General features: G+C 46.4%; 1 protein-coding gene across 1 annotated transcript in view; it reads right to left on the bottom strand.

Moving 5' to 3' along the window:
* Positions 1 to 14,082: 14,082 nt before the first annotated feature.
* Positions 14,083 to 19,712, bottom strand: part of LOC138285691 (gamma-crystallin A-like) — a 62,850-nt gene continuing 57,220 nt past the window's right edge. Inside the window, exon 3 of the mRNA XM_069225958.1 lies at positions 14,083 to 14,510. Coding sequence (XP_069082059.1) covers positions 14,478 to 14,510 — 33 coding nt within the window. The 3' untranslated portion in view covers positions 14,083 to 14,477. The remainder of the gene's footprint in view (positions 14,511 to 19,712) is intronic.

Here is a 19,712-nt window from a genome sequence, read left to right as displayed (position 1 = left end):
TGCCAGAAACCTGTCACCCCTTATTGTTCACAGGAACCCAGTCAAATGGAAAGAACTGAAGGAGACTATTGTTACTGACATGAAATTCCCTGATATGTCTTGCAGTCAAGTACTGTCTATGACCCTTGGCAATTGTCTTCATGTACTCCAATGCTCGTTTTTTTACCTTATCTCTTGTGCCTCCAATTTAGTACGGATAGCAGGGACATTTCAGGCCATAAACACAGAAATCTGAGTTACAAGTGAGACCTTTGCGTATTTTGAATTCTTGATTTGTGTCAGGTATATTGAAGGCTTGAACATTACTGCTCAATTAGCATGCTTTACAATTCCTACAAGGTCCAAACTCCACAGATTTGATTACTGTTGTCACCACAGGGGACTTTGATATCATGTTTCTACATAGCATGTCTTTTAGTGACTTAAGCCCATATTTATACTTTTTTGTGCAGCATTTGCATGATGAAAAACAGCGCAAACTTACATAAATATGGGCCTTGGTCCTCCAAAACTTAATTCCAGGGTGGCCTGTCATATATCTAGCCATTACCACATCTGTAGATCTATACTTATTACATACTGGCTGTTGCCAATAGGTACTTATAGTTAGGATATGGTTTCCATAGGAAATGGTTTTTTTTCTTTTGCTAATAACTTTGGCACTGTTTGGCAAATCATCATTACATTTTCTAAACTGTTGTCCTGGTCAGTTCAGCTGCTGTCTGTGAAGTTTTGGAGTGATCTGTCAAACAGGGGCAGAGAAAAAGGGGGTCCCAAAACACATTGTCCCCATACAATTTCCCATAGGGATTTTAGACATGACTACAGCCCAAACTGCTGAACGGAATTACACTAAATTTGGCAGAAAGCTAGATCTTGGCAGAGTCCTTGGTGAAGGAGAGGATCAGCTGGGTGTCGTCGGCATACGAGATGATGTTGAGGTTGTGGGATTGGGCAATGTTAGCGAGCAGGGCCATGTAGATGCTGAAGAGGGTCGGGCTGAAAGACAAACCCTGGGGTACACCGCAGATGGTTTCGGTGGCCTCCGAGCGGAATGGGGGGAGGCGGACTCTCTGGGTTCTGGGATCATCCTTTCAGCATGAGGTGATTCTATTGCATGAAGTGGAATATTAAAGTTCCCCAGCGCTTTCCACGCACTGATGCAACTGCATGCAGTGACAGCTTGCACATGTTGACGATCCCCACACGTTTACGGCAACCTAAGGTCAACTGCCCATGCATCGGGAAGTCCAACAGCCTCTGCGGAGCAGGAGGAACGCTGAACATGAACCTCCTCCCAGGTGTATGGAGAGGTGACCAGCACCTCAGACACCAAATCCACATCCAGTCTGGTCCCGGCAGGAAGGGAAGACGGTTTGCCATGGAGTAACCCCTGCTAAATACACCATATGGGCTCCATGCCTCTTTAATCACAGTTTGGCTGTCATGTGAGCTTGCACACTTATGCATCAATAGCACTCCTCTCTGTAAACAATACTGTACATCCAGCGAGGAATCAGCCTGACTTCACAACATCTAGATGCATTAAATTGTTCGAAAACATCTGCCAGTAATACTGGCTCTGACCATTGCATGCGCCACCTAGCTTTAAACAGAAGCTACCCGGACACTTCCACTGTATGTATCTGCAGCATACGTATCTATACCTACTTAATTTAAATGTATCAGCAGCCTATCACTACCACTCTGCCCACAACCACCAGAGCTACCACTAATCCATAATTGGAAACATTTGTTCTACTTCTGGCACAGAGCAAACCCAACAATTTGCAGTCTTAGGTTATAGCCTGCAGCACACCCTCTCCAAGCCACTCTATAAACCAACATTATATTGTTCACAACCACCTGCTGCTAACCCTCAGACCTACCTGTAAAAACCTTTCCCCAGCCTCAGAATTGATCAAGGGCATTTCTTATCTACCTGTGTGAAATCTATCAGAAGCCTACTGCAAGCACCGGGTGTAGGAAAGTACCATCTTGCCTGGCATGTTATCCCAATTTTCACTGTATGTATGTTTGGTTTTGCCCATGTGTCACTGGGATCCTGCTAGGCAGGACCCCAGTGCTCATAATGTATTCCCTGTATGTGTTCCCTGTGTGGTGCCTAACTGTATGACTGAGGCTCTGCTAACCAGAACCTCAGTGTTTATGCTCTCTCTGCTTTTTAAAATTGTCACTGCAGGCTAGTGACTAATTTTACCAATTCTCATTGGCACACCTTGTATATGGTACCTAGGTACCCAGGGTATTGGGGTTCCAGGAGATCCCTATGGGCTGCAGCATTTCTTTTGCCACCCATAGGGAGCTCAGACAATTCTTACACAGGACTGGGACTGCAGCCTGAGTGAAATAACGTCCACGTTATTTCACAGCCATTTTTCACTGCACATAAGTAACTTATAAGTCACCTATATGTCTAACCCTCACTTAGTGAAGGTTGGGTGCCAAGTTACTTAGTGTGTGGGCACCCTGGCACTAGCCAAGGTGCCCCCACATTGTTCAGGGCAAATTCCCCAAACTTTGTGAGTGTGGGGACACCATTACACGCATGCACTACATATAGGTCACTACCTATCTGTGGTGTCACAATGGTAACTCAGAATATGGCCATGTAACATGTCTAGGATCATGGAATTGTCACCAGAATGGTATTGGGGTGACAATTCCATGCATCCCCGGGTCTCTAGCACAGAACCCGGGTACTGCCAAACTGCCTTTCCGGGGTCTCCACTGCAGCTGCTGCTGTTGCCAACCCCTCAGACAGGTTTCTGCCCCCCTGGGGCCTGGGCAACCCAGTCCCAGGAAGGCAGAACAAAGGATTTCCTCACAGAGAGGGTGTTACACCCCCTCCCTTTGGAAATAGGTGTGAAGGGCTGGAGAGGAGTAGCCTCCCCCAGCCTCTGGAAATGCTTTGATGGGCACAGATGGTGCCCATCTCTGCATAAGCCAGTCTACACCAGTTCAGGCATCCCCCAGCGTTGCTCTGGCGCAAAACTGGGCAAAGGAAAGGGGAGTGACCACTCCCCTGTCCAGCACCTCCCAGGAGAGGTGCCCAGAGCTCCTCCAGTGTGTCCCAGACCTTTGCCATCTTGGATACAGAGGTGTTGGGACACAATGGACAGCTCTGAGTGGCCAGTGCCAGCAGGTGACGTCAGAGACCCCTCCTGATAGGTGCTTACCTCTCTCAGTAGCAAAGCCTCCTTTCTTAGTAGCCAAACCTCCTTTTTGGGCTATTTAGGGTCTCTCCTCTGGGCTATTCCTCAGAAAACGAATGCAAGAGCTCACCAGAGTTTCTCTGCACTTCCCTCTTCGACTTCTGCCAAGGATCGACCGCTGACTGCTCCGGGACGCCTGCAAAACCGCAACAAAGTAGCAAGACAACTACCAGCAACATTGTAGCGCCTCATCCTGCCGGCTTTCTCAACTGTTTCCTGGTGGTGCATGCTCTGAGGTCTGACTGGCTTCACCCTGCACTGGAAGCCAAGAAAAAATCTCCTGTGAGTCGACGGAATCTTCCTCAGCAGCACCCAAAATCCTCAACCGTGACTCTTGCAGCTAACAAGGCTTGTTTGCGGTATTTATGCATGGGAACACTTCTGCATTCTCCAGCACACCGTGGGACATCTTCTGACCAAAGGAGAAGTTCCTGGCACCTTCTGTTGTTGCAGAATCTTTGGCTTCTTCCACCCGGCGGCAGCCCTTTTGCACCTTCATCCGGGGTGTTGTGGGCTCCTGCCCCCCCGGACACTTGCATGACTCTTGGACTTGGTCCCCTTCCTTTACAGATCCTCAGGTCCAGGAATCCGTCTTCAGTGTTTTGCTGGTGGTTGTGGTTCTTGCAGAATCCCCTATCTCGACTATACTGTCTTTCTGGGGTAGTAGGGTAACTTTACTCCTACTTTTCCGGGTCTTGGGGTGGGGTATCTTTGACACCCTTACTGTTTTCTCACAGTCCCAGCAACCCTCTACAACCTACCATAGGCCTGGGGTCCATTAGTGATTTGCATTCCACTTTTGGAGTATATGGTTTTTGTTGCCCCTAGGCCTATTTCTACCTATTGCATCCTATTGTGATTCTACATTGTTAGTACTACTTTTCTTACTGTTACTTACCTGTTTTGGGTTTGTGTACATAAACTTTGTGTATATTACTTACCTCCTAAGTGAGGGTATCCTCTGAGATACTTTTGGCATATTTTTACTAAAATAAAGTACCTTTATTTTTAGTAACTCTGAGTATTGTGTTTTCTTATGATATTGTGCTATATGATATAAGTGGTATAGTAGGAGCTTTGCATGTCTCCTAGTTCAGCCTAAGCTGCTTTGCCATAGCTACCTCTATCAGCCTAAGCTGCTAGAAACACCTCTTTTCTATTAATAAGGGATAACTGGACCTGGCACAAGGTGTAAGTACCACAAGGTACCCACTATAAGCCAGGCCGGCCTCCTACACCAGGCACTTGTGCGAATCGTATTTACACCCAGTAAAGGGACAGGCCACTTCTCATCACTGCACATATCTGTATCATGCCTACCTGTGACCATCTAAAAACATGAAGTCCTTCAGCAAATTGCTGCCAGGACATCTTGCTGAGTACCTCCACCTGATCAATAAGTTCTGTCACCTCTAATCATAACTATGCATGGCCACTAAATCTACCTGCATTAGATTTATCAGCATGTTTTGCCAATATATCTACTTGCGCGCACAATAGATTCCTTCATCACAGTTACATATTAACAGTTTCCTTGTCCTTATGGTGTGGAATCAAACTTGACACCTCTAATCATTGTAACTGCATTAAAACTACATCTACTGCATTCTACTGCAGCAACAACAGCAACTGTAAGTACATACACACTTACATGGTACTGTTGTAGATTGTCAATTTTGTACATTTGGGAAGGGGTGTGAGGGTGATTCACACATGTAGCAGCACACAAACATGCACACTCACATACAGCCACACATACACTCGCAAATCCACATCAACCACGCTACGGCCAACAAACACACGTCACCAACTCACACAGGTAGGCACGGAAATGCTGCAAGGCCCACACTCACACAGTATCCCACAACACCACAACACGTCACAAGCACAACACAACTGCAACATCTCCAATCTCATGACAGGGACCCACAGGGAACCCTACCCAGGGACACATCACACATACATCACAACGTGACATCAAGAGGTAAAAAACCCACAAATACACAACCATACTACTTACACATAACATCGTATCTAACATACCATGCAGAAAACACACACACGCACACAGTCAAAGCAAACAAAGCCACACAAGACACCAACAATCACATCTCAACACAAACAATACTCAATCCCAAAACAACAACAAATCTTGAATACACAATTGTCCATCACACAACACACACCCTAACACTTTCAGACACACACACTGCACACAAACTCTCATACTGGCTAACAACACAGGTAGCCCAAGCAACACACACACATATAGACACACAACTAATGTCAGGTTGGCTCAAATTATTATTAAATCCAATATTTGGAAAAACAAAGGCCACAGGCCAGTCCATAAATAACAGTGGCAATGCACACAGTGCACAAATGTGTGCCCCAAACTTGACTCCTGACTGCCATGTAACCTCCACAGGTAGGGGCATCTATTGGGCAGGCAGGCACTTCAGAGGTCATCGGGGGTGGTGGACGGTGGGGTTTGGGTTTAGGTTTTAGAGATGGGCCTTTGAGATCTGGTTTGGGAGGGGGGTCTTGGCTTCATCTTAGGTTTAGGGGAGGGTTGAGTTTTCTTAGGGGTAGACTTCTTGGCAGGGGGAGGGGCATGTGTACTTTCATGTAGGGCAGGGGAGGTCTTGGGAGTGATAGGCCCAGACTTGGGGAGGAACACAGAACATCTTGGGGTATCACTGGATGGGAGAGGAGTAGGAAAAAGGGCAAACTCCAAAAGGAAAGCTTTTTTTACACATATGGGGATGGTCATAGCAAAAGGGTTTGGGTGTAGAGGGAGAGGGAGTGGTTGTCTGAGGTGTTGTTGCGGATGAAATGGGTGCATGTTTGTGCGAGGTATGTTTGTGGACGGTGGGTGTCTGTTGGTGAATGAGTGTGGCTGTTTATGTGTCTTGGGATGAGGGGGTGGAGGTGCTGGGGATGTCGTGGTGGGTTGGTGACTGTCAGTTGGGGTGGTAACTGCAGGTATGGGGGTGTGCTGCATGTAGGTGTGCACATGTTTGTGGTGTCTGTGGGTGTGGTGACTTGGGTGGATGTCTGAGGGTCTGCTGGGGTGCTGTCCGTGGGTAGGATTGGTATGGTGGCTGGATCAGTAAATCTTGGTGTAGTGTCTGCTGGTGTGTCAGGTGTGCTGTCAGTGATGCTGGGGGGGTGGAGGTTTCAGGGCAGATTGTGACTTTTGCTGTGTGTGCATCGGAATGTTTCTTGTATGCATGCCAGTGGTGTGTCTTGTGGTGTTTGTGTTTGTCTGAGCTACCCTTTGATGTTGAGGTGGATGCATGCCTGTCTGTCTGTGTACTGGGTCAGGGAAGAAAGTTTGGGATTGGGAAGAGAAAGGTGGAGGGGCTGCATTCAGGGTTGAGGCCAGAATCTGTAAAAGATCGATGTAGGCCCTTCATGAATACATTACTGTGTTGGATCTGAGTAGCTAGTTCCTGGATGACATTCACGATGGTCGACTGACCCACAGAGATGGGCCTCAGGTGGTCAATAGCCTCATCACGGCGGGAGCAGGGCTGACAGAGGCTGGGGCAGAGGTGCCAGCTGCACAGGAGAGGCCCACCCTCTTAGAGAGAGCTACAGGGAGGGTGGTGGTAGTAAGGGGGGTGGTGGACTTAGATGGTGCTGGGGTGGTCCCAGATGGGTCTGCCACCACCAGGGAGTGCCCACTGGAGGAGGATTCCGAAGATGAAGACGTGGATCCTGTGTCCCCGTGCACTCCCCTCACCATCCAGCCTAATGGGTCCCTCGGTGTCGGTGATATCAGCACTCCGGGTCATGTGGCCAGCAGCTTCCCAACTCAGCTGTGCCCCGTTTCCTTCACCTGCTGATGCTGATCCTGAGAAACAGAGAGGTAGAGTCATTACATTCTTTACATACACATACATTACACTATACAGAACAGTTACATAACATCTATGTGTAAAATACACCCAGGTAGGACCCTTTTTGAGACAACATAATGTTACAGGAACATACTTCCCACACCCCCATATCAGTCAGTCAGTCTATTTATAAAGCGCACTACATACCCGTGAGGGTTTCAAGGCGCAGGGGGAGGGGGTGCTGCTACTGCTCGAAGAGCCAGGTCTTGAGGTGTCTTCTGAAGGTGAGCAGGTCCTGGATCTGTCTTAGGTCAGACGGGAGGGTGTTCCAGGTCTTGGCGGCGAGGTAAGAGAAAGATCTGCCACCGGAGGATCTGCGGCGGATGCAGGAGATGGAGGCGAGGGCGAAGTTGGCGGAGTGGAGTTGCCGGGTAGGGGTGTAGAAGCTGAGTCTGCTGTTCAGGTAGGTTGGTCCGGTGTTGTGAAGTGCTTTGTGTGCGTGGGTGAGGAGCTTGAAGGTGATCCTCTTGTCGACGGGGAGCCAGTGTAGGTCTCTTAGGTGGGGGGTGATGTGGCAGTGATGAGGGATGTTGAGGATGAGTCGGGTGGAGGCGTTTTGGATGCGTTGGAGGCGTTGCTGGTGTTTGGATGGGATGCCTGCGTAGAGTGCGTTGCCATAGTCGAGCCTGCTGCTGACGAGGGCCTGCATTACTGTTTTTCTTGTTTCGGTTGGGATCCATTTGTAGATTCTGCGAAGCATGCAGAGGGTGTTGTAACAGGAAGAGGAGATGGCGTTGACTTGGTTTGACATGGAGAGGGATGAGTCGAGGATGAAGCCGAGGTTTTGTGCGTGGTTGGTTGGTGTCGGTGGGGTGCCCAGCGAGGCTGGTCACCACGAGTCATCCCAAGCGGAGGGGGTGGGCCCAAGGATGAGAACCTCTGTTTTCTCTGAGTTCAGTTTCAGCCGGCTGCTTCTCATCCAGTCGGCGACGGTCTTCAAGCCCTCGTGGAGGTTGGTTTTGGCGGTGTGTGGCTCTTTGGTGAGGGAGAAGATGATTTGGGTGTCGTCGGCGTAGGAGATGGTGTTGAGGTTGTGTTGATGGACCACTGAGGGATGAGCCCTGGGGTATGCCGCAGATGATGTTGGTGGCTTCGGATTGGAACGGGGGGAGGCAGACTCTCTGGGTTCCTCCGGAGAGGAAGGATGTGGTCCAGTCGAGGGCCTGGTCCTGGATCCCTGCTTCGAGGAGGCGGATTTTCAGAGTGTGGTAGTAGACAGAGTAGTAGACAGTGTCGAAGGCGGCCGACAGGTCTAGGAGGATGAGGGCTGATGTTTCTCTTTTGTCGAGATGGCTTCTGATGTCGTCTGTGGCGGCGAAGAGTGCGGTCTCGGTGCTGTGGTTTCGTCTGAAGCCAGACTGGGAGGGGTCGAGGATGTTGTTGTCTTCGAGGTACCGGGTGAGCTGTGTTTTGACGATTTTCTCAATGACCTTCGCCGGAAATGGAAGCAGGGAGATGGGCCGGAAGTTCTTCAGGTCTTTGGGGTCCACCTTTGGTTTTTTGAGTAGAGTGTTGATTTCGGCGTGTTTCCAGCTTTCCAAGAATCTTGCTCTTTCGAAGGAGATGTTGATGACCTTCCTTAGGTGTGGTGCGATGGCTGTGTCTGCTTTGTTGAATATGTGGTGTGAGTAGGGGTCTGATGGTGATCCGGAGTGGATGGAATTCATGGTCTTGAGAGTTTTGTCGTAGTTGATGCTGGTTCAGGAGGGCAGGCAGCTGGAGCTGGTGGAGTTCGTGGAGGGCGGGGTAGGTGTGTCCGAGGTGTGAGGGGTATTGAAGCTGTCATGGATGTCTGTGATCTTTCGGTGGAAGGCGGTGGCTAGGGCGTCGCATAGTTCTTGGGAGGGGGTGATGTCATTGACGGTGGCGCTTGGGCTGGAGAGCTCCTTTACGATGTTGAAAAGTTCTTTGCAGTCGTGAGCGTTGTTTTCCAGGCGAGTTTTGAAGGAGGATCTTTTTGCTAGCCTGATGAGTTGGTGATGGCTGCGTGTGGCGTCCTTGAGAGCTGTGTGGTTGTTAGGTGTGCGTTCGAGGAGCCATTTTTGCTTGAGTTTACGGCAGTTGCATTTGGAGGCTTGGAGGTCGTTGGTGAACCAGGTGGCTTTTTTGTTGGTTTGGTTGTTGGAGGGCTTCTTGAGTGGTGCGAGGCGGTTGGCGCAGTCATTGATCCATAGCTTGAGGTTGTGGGCGACAACGTCACACCCAACATAAGCCTTCTATATGACCACTACATCACCATCCTATCAGTAGAGCTAAAACACAAACTATTCCTGCAGAAGATGACTTGTCAACATAAAAAGTGTGTTCTTATGCAGAGCATTACTGTGAAACAACAAATCATCAATGGAAATCAGTGCTCACACTGATTTCAAATTCACACCTACTCCAAATCTAAACTTGCTCAATCCATTGCAAGATGTTACGTTCCATGACATGTAACTGTCAACTACAACAATTGCAACACTGTGTAATCATGGTTAAATTAGCTTATCCATACTAAAATACTTCAAAACATAAATTTAGGATAGCAAAAGTCAGTATTCCAAACCTGAATTTTATATCCTAAAAATGGCAGGAAGTACCAATGTACACATGATATTGGCAAACAACAGTGGATGTTGTACCTATATAGGAGATGTCCCAAATTATGTATATATACATATATACATAGGCCCTATAGCCCTATAAATTGGTTAAGTGAATAGAAGGCTAGCCACTTACCTGCTCAGTAACACGTACATGGTACCAATAGTCTGAACTTACATGTGTATGATATGTCTTGTTCTAGGAATCTATGATTACCACCATGCTTTTCATCATGTATGAAGTCCATCCTGATCAAACATCACATTTGCCAATGTACAGTACACCCTTAACAATAGAGATACCTCCTCACACCTCTGAGTAAGTGTATCAAGTATGCCATGTGCAATATCTGAATTGGATAACACCCTCACATGAGGTTGACATCTATTTCACAACTCAGGAATATTTGGCCTGTTTGTCACCTGTCAGACCCTATGTTGCTCATAGAGCTAGATCCAGTGGAATAGGAATGGACTGAGACCAAAAAGCTGAACAACTTATCATAAGGATATCTGGACTATGGAACAGTATGCAGGAAGGATGACACAGCATGTTACACATCTGTATAGCCCTGTAGAGGTCAACATATGACACAGTCACATGTGCATCACCACATGCTGTCAAACCTGTGTATTAAGGGTAGCAACTGTACTTTTATGTGTTTCCAGGAGACCATTTACCTTTAGCACTTACCACTTTGTTACAGTTTAGATACTTTCACATCAGAAACTGAATTGGCAGAGGAATTAAAATGTCTGCGGTTAGTACTTAACCTCTTGTGGCTGCTGTGATTCCCTCACACGCCCATCCAACTCAAGGTAGACCACTGCCAAAATTCAGGCCATTGGGTGGGGTCAAGGTCTGACGGGCACCCCTCCCTAATTGGGAGGACATCCCCAGCTGGGCCTCCATGGTCTTCTGGGTCCAGGGTCTCAGGTCCTCCCACCACTTCCTGCAGTGGGTGCTCTACCGGCTGTGGACCCCTAGGGTCCGCACTTGCTTGGCGATGGCAGGCCAGAGTCCATTCTTTTGATAAACGTTGACTTGCATGGATGACCAGACAAAAGGAGAAAGTCATGTCCACATGCACCGTAGCAACACAAGTGGTCAAAACACTTTAGTCACAGCAAGTCGGCAAACATTCACATCCTCTAAGTTCAAACACTTTCCCAATTTAGATTCTGCAAGTAGCCCATGTGTGAAGTGGAGTGTCCCATACAACATGCATGATCAGTACCTGCTATTGACTATACACATATGACCAGGCCACATGCTTGTCCATAACATGGAGTGTCTACCTAAGCATTTCTCACACATCATTGTTGTCCATGCTTCAATCTATTCTGTGTATGAAGGAAGTTACATTACACACTATCTACCATGTGACACTACTGTATGTCTGCCTGTGCACATGTACACATTTCCATACACCCAGACATGAGTTCAAAAACCATCACTGATTCACATTTCATGTACACCATCATACACTCTAACGCTCACTCATTGGTATACCATTGGACTCATTTGCTCCTCTGGTGCACCATATAGCTGTTCATACAGGGGTAGGACCTCCTCAACAAGCTTGTTGAGGTCTTCTGGGATGAAGGCTGGGGTCCTATCACCTGCAAGACCTGGCGTGAAATCTCCCAGAGGCAATACACAGCAGCTCAGGTAGTGGAGGTCTTGCTGGCAGCAGTGTCAGGAGTCAAGTGAGCACTACTGCAGAAGATGGTGGTCACGTCCACCATGTACAGGAGGATCACAGCCAGCAGACATTGCCATTGGCCCAAGTCTGCCAAAGGCAGCAATGGGTTCCAATGGTAATGGCCACCGTGGCGGTAACTGCCTACTGGCATGACAATATCCGTCGGCAGAGTGAGGTCACTTCCTCATGTCCAGTAAAGTAGGTCAGGAATTTTGCCATTTTGATGCAATTATACGTATGGAAAAGTATGGGAATCTACATCATTAACAATTCCCTCTATTGTGCGTAATATCAGTGAGTGCTGCCTTCATGTTTAGTAGTTTAATTATGCATGTGAGTAGTAAAAGCTGTGTGACAGAGGGAATCGTGGAAATGGAAATGTGCACCTATTCTCAATGTCCTATGTGCGTCAGTAATGTAGAATAGGTGCAACATAAATGTTTCACATGTACACTAAGTTGTACTATCAAACACTGACAGTCACAGATTAGTATGCATTATAGTACATTAGGGGATTCAGGGAATGTGAACCAAGGGGAGTGTCATAGGATGCATAGCAAAATGCTGTACTTCAGAGGCCATATGTTGTCTCTGACATCGACAGCAGATATGTCTGACTTGTATATGAACATATTCATTATGTGTACATTGTTAAAGTCACCTACATTATATCTGTCTTTCCACATAGTTACCCTGGCATGAGGAGAGGAAGATAACCTCCAGTGTACCACCTACTAGTAGACCTGCACACCATGGAGGGCAAACATATTATACAGATCTATTGCCTGAATAGGCAGACAGTCATGGACTATTGTGATCAAATGGAGCCATATCTGATGCCTGCCATTCGCAATCCCAATAGCATAACTCCCATAGTTCAAGTTGTGTCATTGCTAAAGCTCCTGGCCACTGGGTCCTTTCAGAATGCAGTGGCCCTAACTGCAGGGATGTCTCAGCCCATGTTCAATCTAGTTCTGAAGGATGTGCTGTGTGCAGTGTTGAAACACCTGGACAGCTACATCAGGTTTCCCCAATGTGTATATTTGGCATATGTGAAGGCAGAGTTTTATGCAAAGGGACACATTCCACATGTGGTTGGAGCCATAGATGGCACCCATGTTGCCTCGGCCCCCCCCAGTGCCAATGAACAGGTGTGCAGGAGCAAGAAACACTACCACTCCATCAACATCCAAGTGGTGTGTTTTGCAGACCAGTACATTTCACAGGTCTGTGTGAAGTATCCAGGATCAGTCCATGATTCCTTCATCATGCGCAACAGCAATATGCCACTGCTGATGACACAATTCTACACAGAGAGGGCCTGGCTGGTTGGTAATTCACATTTGACATGTGCGTTTGCTAAGTTTCTTTCTTGCTATCACAAATGTGCATGTCCCAGATGTATGTTTGTGTTGTTATACCTATACTTTACAGGGGATTCAGGCTATCCAAACCGTCCTTGGTTGTTGACACCAGTGAGGTACCCAACCACACCAGGGGAAGTCAGCTACAATGAGCCTCAAGGTATCTGATGTCTTCTTAATGGTGAGATTTCCTTTTGTAACCTAGAATTAAAGTATGGCATGTCACCTCCTATTTACCATCATCCATGAGGTCTCAGGTAGCTCCAATGCCAATAAGCAGTTGTGCATGCAGTTTGTAATTTGGTGTTGTGTACAGAACAGAGTGGTATACAGTGTCCTGAATTGTTACTGCACATACCAAGTCATGCTTATAAAAAAGGCTTTTCAGAATTGATGTATGCTTACAGCTATGTCTTATCCCTTGTCTCTGTCAATCACTGGTTTGCTGAGTTTCTGTTTGGGTCTTCATCATTGGCAAGTCACAGACAGTGTCAGAGGCAGATGGGAATTGCAGGCAGACATGAGAAGTGTACAAGGATGAAACCGATTACTGATTGGCATGAGTATGTGGAGTTTAACTAATCTGGCCAGACTGTCAGTGCACTGGGGTGGAAGTGTGTTTCCCACCAAGAAAACCTGTTTGGTACTGGAGGTGGTCAAATGGTGTCATGTCTGTTTCCATATGTGTCTGACACATGTGAAAACATTTAACCAGAGCCTCTAACATTATAATGATTTATGTTGTATGTGACCTACCTGTAACATAGCTGTCAGTGTGCTCCTACTTTGCAGACCAATGTGCATGTGGACTGACATAGGTCAGTGGCAAGCCTACAGGTATGTGACCAATGTAATTGAAAGGTCCCTGGACTGATGACATCAGTACTGATCTCTGTCTTTATCATGGGGTATGATTATTAGAGAGCTAAGGTATGGGTGTGTGATAAAGCTTTACATGGTGTTACAGAGGATCACACAGTATGCCGGCTTGTAGGAAAACTGACATGTCCCTAACTTCTCTATCCTGTGGGTTATTAGTGTATAACACCTAAGCTGACAATCATAAGTCACTAGCAGTACTCTTGCATCTGCTGTTTGCAAACCTAAGAATAAATGTGCGGCGATGTAGAATATAGCTGCATTGGCTTCTGTCTATTTCACAATTCCAATGTAATGAGTCTCCTGGTGATAGAGTACGGGTGTCATGTCCACTGTTGATGAATGACACTTACACATGACCTTTGTTAAAGTGTTATTCATTGAGGAGTGCACAACAATATGTGTGAATAGTAACCAAAATAACACAAAGTAAACAGTGAAGGGTTCAGTCATGGTAGCTGAAGCCATCAGGGTAGCAGCTACACCATTCGGAAACACAAGTCCAGTGTCCTTGCACCACTGGAAAATGGAGTTGGATTTCAGAACAGTCAACAAGGTGTATCTATGGCACACAAGGGGAACCAGTCAGGAGAGGTTTACTTCCTGGCAGTGTGTTTGGTCTTGGCATCTGCTCCTCCTGAGTGTCTGGGTGGACTGTTCTGAGTCACTTTGGGCATGTTGAGACTGACAGTTGTTGACTGACCAGGTGTGCCCGATGGGCAAGTTTCGTCCTCAGTTTCCACACATTTAAGGGTGTTGTCCTCACTGGGCCCTTCATCTAGAGGGGTAGTGGCAGTCTCTGCTATACTTTCCATGGTGGCAATGGCAAGGTTACCTGTAGGAGAAGTGGAACACAGAGTTGCAGTTAGAGTATTAGTGATGTTGTGTGAGGTGCACACAGTTCCTTAACATGATCCCCAGAAATGACAATGACAGGTGCTGCAAATTCTTACTTAGTACAACATGAGCCTCTATAATTTCAATACCATATACCATGCTTAAATATGTTAAACTATGTTGATAGTCATTTGACTGCTGATACCATCTTATGTTGTCTGGTTATTGACATGGGTGTTCACCTTTGTTGCCTAGTGAAGTGTCTGGAATGATACATGCCACAAAAAAACTGGACACTGCACAATAGTGTTAGAGTAGGGACATAGTATGGGAGTGAGCAATAGACATTGACCTCTATCTGGATGTCCTGCATGTACATATACCTTGGCATCTATATTTCAAGCACAGGTGAGTATATTTCATTCTTAGGTATTATTTTGTTAACAGCAGTTTGATGAGGCACTCAGCTGTAGCTGTGTTTTGCTTGTAATAATAGTGGGAGTGGGTATTTGCTTTGCTGTCATTGCCATAAACTGTTTCACATGCATGACAACACACTTTTAATGCACTGTCTGGGTTTTCATTATAGTAGGCTATTGCATTCTGAGAGTTGTAGTGCTATCAGTTCCCAGTACTTCACATGCCATCCCCAAGGGCTGTGGTGCCAGATGAGTTTAGTGGGCATGTGGCCTGTCAGGGAGGGGTATTAGGACATTTGGACTGAGGGGTGATGGGTGGTTTGCTAAATGAGGCGGGGTAAGGTAGTGAGGAAGCATGCAGGACAAAATAATTGGGTGACATGAATGTTGAAGGGACTTACCAGACTCCACTCCCCCAGGCATTCCTGTCAAGCCCTCAGGATGCAGTGTGCCCAAGAACTTTTCCTCCCAAGATGTGAAAGTAGGGGCATGCCCCCGCCAGTCTTCAGTTCCACAAGCTGGTGCCTGGATGCCATGGAATGGACCTTCCCCTGAGGACGTTCCACCTCTTCCTGATGTCCTCCATTGTGCGTGGATAGGTGCCTACAGCATTGACCCTGTTGACTATTCTTTGCCACAACTCCATTGTCCTAGCTATTGATGTTTGCTGGACCTGTGCTCTGAACAGGAATTCTACCCTGACTATTTTGTCCACCATGAACCTCAACTCATCATTAGTGAAACGTGGGTGTTTTTGTGGGGACATGGCAGTGGTGGTAAACACAGTGAGGTAGTGTTAAAGGAAAAAGGCTGAAAAAAGCATAAATGATGAGGTGTGGGTGCTGTGATGTGAGTGGGTGACAGTTGTGTGTTGCATGTAAAAGTAAATTGTGTGTTGTGCAGGTGTGTGATGTATGCATGGTGAAATGTGTATAGCTGCCAGTAGTTGTTTTCTGAAATCTCGGTTGGGTATTGCTCCTCTGTGGCTGTGAGTGGCGCTTTGTTTGCAAAGGATTGTGGACTGTGTAGGGGTGTGTTATATAGTACAGTGTGTAGGTGTGTAGAGAGTGTTTATGTGTGTCAGGTGTGAGGTATTCAAACTATTCAATGTGGTGTTGTGTTCAGTGTGATGTGAGTTGAGACGGTCGTGGTTCACACCGCCAACGGTTTCCACCATGAGCTGTTATTTATGGATTGTAATCTGATGAGAGTATTTTTGTTGGGCTTGCAGTGCTGGTGGTGGAACTGCCTCTTTTCCGTCCTCCAGTGTCCTGGCAGTTTAAAAAAATTGGCTGTTTTTTGGTGGATATCAGTGTAACTCTTAATACGGCAGTTGGATTAGCACAAACATGATCCTCATGGTCCTTACCATCAGCCAATGCTGACGGTGTGGCATACTGTAAGGTAACCACATTAGAAGAGCCAGGATCTAGAAATCCCGGAGCTGTAGCATCTGGTAGCAATGGAAGTCCCTCACTGTAAATGAGCCCTTAACAGACGCATCTGCAGGTCCATGTCCATAGATCGAACGAATTGCGTTGCAAGACAAATGTTGAGTGCACGCTCAAAGGACACTAAAGACAGTGGACCACAGGCTGCACACTGTATAACCACACCGGTCTAAAGGAGGGTAACTAGTCTTCGTTCAGTTCCTCAAGCAAAGACACTCCAAAGTTAGAGTGACAATATTTTGAGAAGCAAAAACTGGGACAGGCTGGACATAAATGTAGGGCAAATTAATATATCTGGCCTGTCTCGCTTTCTGTGTGACCTTGTAAACATATACCCATGGATATATGCTAGGCATCTTGTAAATATATGCCTTTATGTTGTGTAAATGTAGTTTTGATAAATGTGTGCCTATATATATATATATATATATATATATATATATTATCAAAACTAAGTTTACATAATATTGGCACTACTCGGCACCCCTTTGCTCTCCTCCCAATTCTGTTTCTGATGGGAGCAAGATGCAGACCTGCTCTATGCTGCCTGACAGAAACAAATAAATTACATAAATCGTTTCAGACTTCAGCTGTGCATCTGAAAGGAGAGTATACCTTTTAATACTGCTTGCAGGATGACCTGGCCTTTGTCCCGAAAACCGGGCAGGTATTTAAAATCAGGAAAAGAGTTGGGACACCGGTACAGTCCTCTGAAAACAGGGACTGTCCAAAGAAATCCAGGACGTCTGGTAACCCTTTCCGAAGTACTGTATCAACTGTTTCTGACACAGCTGGATGCCCGGTAGTTCTGTCACCATTTGGTTTCGAGGTGGGACGTCCATTGATGCCCAGCAAAATTATGACCAAAATACCACCGATTAGGAATAACACAAGTGGTATGCCAAAAGGTTATCAGAGGGAGTAGAGAGGAAGGATAAGGGCAAAGGCTCATTCTCCTACAGAGGCACACATATAAACTTAACATGAGACAAACCCAGATACCATAGAGCTAACTCTCCAAAGGAACCTGGAAACTGATTAGTTTCCTAAGAAAACCCTCACCCACCAGGGTTACCACTTGGTGGCATGCTTCATCATTGGGTCCATACCGACGGACTGCGTGGGAGCGCTTATTATATACTCAACTATAATGATACTTAAATGTGTGTGGGAGGGTCATGAAAAACTAAAAATACCTGGCTTCTAGGAAAATCTGTGTTTTAATACCTAGTACGGTGGTGGTATGATTAAAAGTAGGGTGAGTGGAAAGAGTAGGTTATACTATGAACCTGCCCTTTCCAAATGAGGTCTGCATGTTTCAAGCTTACCCTTAGGCTTTTCATCAGAACCAGGAGCAACTCCCTGGTGCCACTCCTTAGAAGTAGTAAAGTGCCAATACACACCTAACTTGTAAATATGATGGTAATACTACACCTACTTACGAACTTCATCGAAATAAATTATATATCAGATATTAGCCACGGGTGTCATTGATCCTGTGGTGTGGGGGGGGGGCTTGTAGTCACACCGAATGTTCGGACCCAAGGTAGGAACAATACAAGTTCAGAGGCAGGAGTAGAGGTTTGGAGTAAGTGTGACAAAATACCCAGAAGCAGTCGGCATAAAAACAGGGACCTCACTTGATGAAAGGGAACTGGTAAACACCTCCAAAGGTGGTTCATCATAAACAACTCTATTGTTCAGAGTATCAGTAGATAACTGTAGATTTACATCCAATGTATGCCTTGCATTTGCACCGGTAACAGGAAATAACAAAAGTTAATTCTCTATACTCCCTAGCCAAGGAGAAACAATATTGGTATTGTTCAATACTTGTAGAGGTATTTCCTGTAGGCTAGTCAGAGGAGTTAGGGAACTATCCAGGAGTCCACGTGGCCTACTGTGTAGAATGTGTCACATGAACCAATTTGGTTTGATTAATTGAGACAAATCTTTAGTGCTTAAAACCAGCAAGCAATGGCAAAATCACAGTTTTGGTACCTTGAATGCTGTGGGTTGGCATTGGTGCCCAAAATGATAGGCCAAATTTTCTCTTGAACTAGATCCCCAACTTTTGGACTCCAGCATGAAGATTCTGGATGCTCCTCCGATTCATCAGTGGCAGAACATTTGGAAAGTTCATTTGGGCACTCAGCTGCCACTGTGCCAGGTTTGTTGAGGTCTGGAACGTATATCTGGTTCCAAAGAGGACCTTATAGGGACCCAGCCATCCAAAGATTGTCTTGGCAATTATTTAATGCTCTCTGGACTCCATACAAGTGATGGGTCTAAATACAACATGAACATAATACTCCAGATATTAACGATTGCTTTAAGTCACGGTTCTACCCCTCCACAATTGATTTCCCACAGGATACTAGGGAGAGGAGTAATGCACAACTAACCCCAGAGTTCCCATAGTATACCTGTACACCTTAGAGGCAAAAGCAGGGCACTGGATGAGTGGAATGCAGCTACTGCATATGTCCCCACAAAGACTTGCAAATCTTTAAAAACAGTTCAAGTGTCAGCAGTTCCCTGTGGCTACACCCACAGGAATTGAGAGCAAGAATCTACAGTAATAGAATATATTTAAATCACCATCTGAATTTAGAGGTCCGTAGTGATTAGGATATCTCAATTGAAGCAGCTTATTTAAAACTGAGAGGGGTGTCTATGGTGGGTGAGAAAAGGTGGAACTTTTAATTTGTTCACACTTGTCACAGCTGAGAACAAATATTTTTGTCTGCTTGTACAGACCCTGCCACCAATTGCGCTCTTGTATTAGAGAAACTGTGAATGCCACACCTGCATTAGCACATACTAAACCCTCATGACACATTGGAATCCTACTGGGAGCAGTAGACTTCAGCTACCACATTCCTTAGTGGCAGGGGAAGCCACAGCACCCTTACTTTTGTGCCAGGAGGTGCATAAATCGGCAGCAGCACTCCCCCAGCATGGGATGCATTGGGATCCTGCTGGGGGCAGCAAACTTCAGTTACTATATTTTCTAGTGGCAGAGGAAAATGCAGCAGCTCTACTTTCACCCCAGGAGGTGCACAAATTGCCAGAAGCACTCCTGCAGCGTGGGACACATTGTGATCCTGCTGGGGGCAGCAAACGTCAGCTACGATAATCCCTAGTAGCAAGGGAAGCTGCAGCTGCCTTATTTTCGCACAATGAGGTGCATCAACTGCCAGCAGCACTCCGGCAGCGCAGGACACATTGGGACCCTGCCAGAGGCAGAAAACTTCAGTTACCATATTCCCTAGTAGCAAGGAAGCCGCAGCAACCTTACTTTCACACCAGGAGGTGCATCAATAGTCA

The sequence above is a fragment of the Pleurodeles waltl genome, chromosome 3_1 (genome assembly GCF_031143425.1).
Source record: "Pleurodeles waltl isolate 20211129_DDA chromosome 3_1, aPleWal1.hap1.20221129, whole genome shotgun sequence".
Classification (NCBI taxonomy): domain Eukaryota; kingdom Metazoa; phylum Chordata; class Amphibia; order Caudata; family Salamandridae; genus Pleurodeles; species Pleurodeles waltl.
The sequence above is the reverse complement of the archived record's forward strand: the minus strand, read 5'-3'. Positions and strand labels throughout refer to the sequence as shown.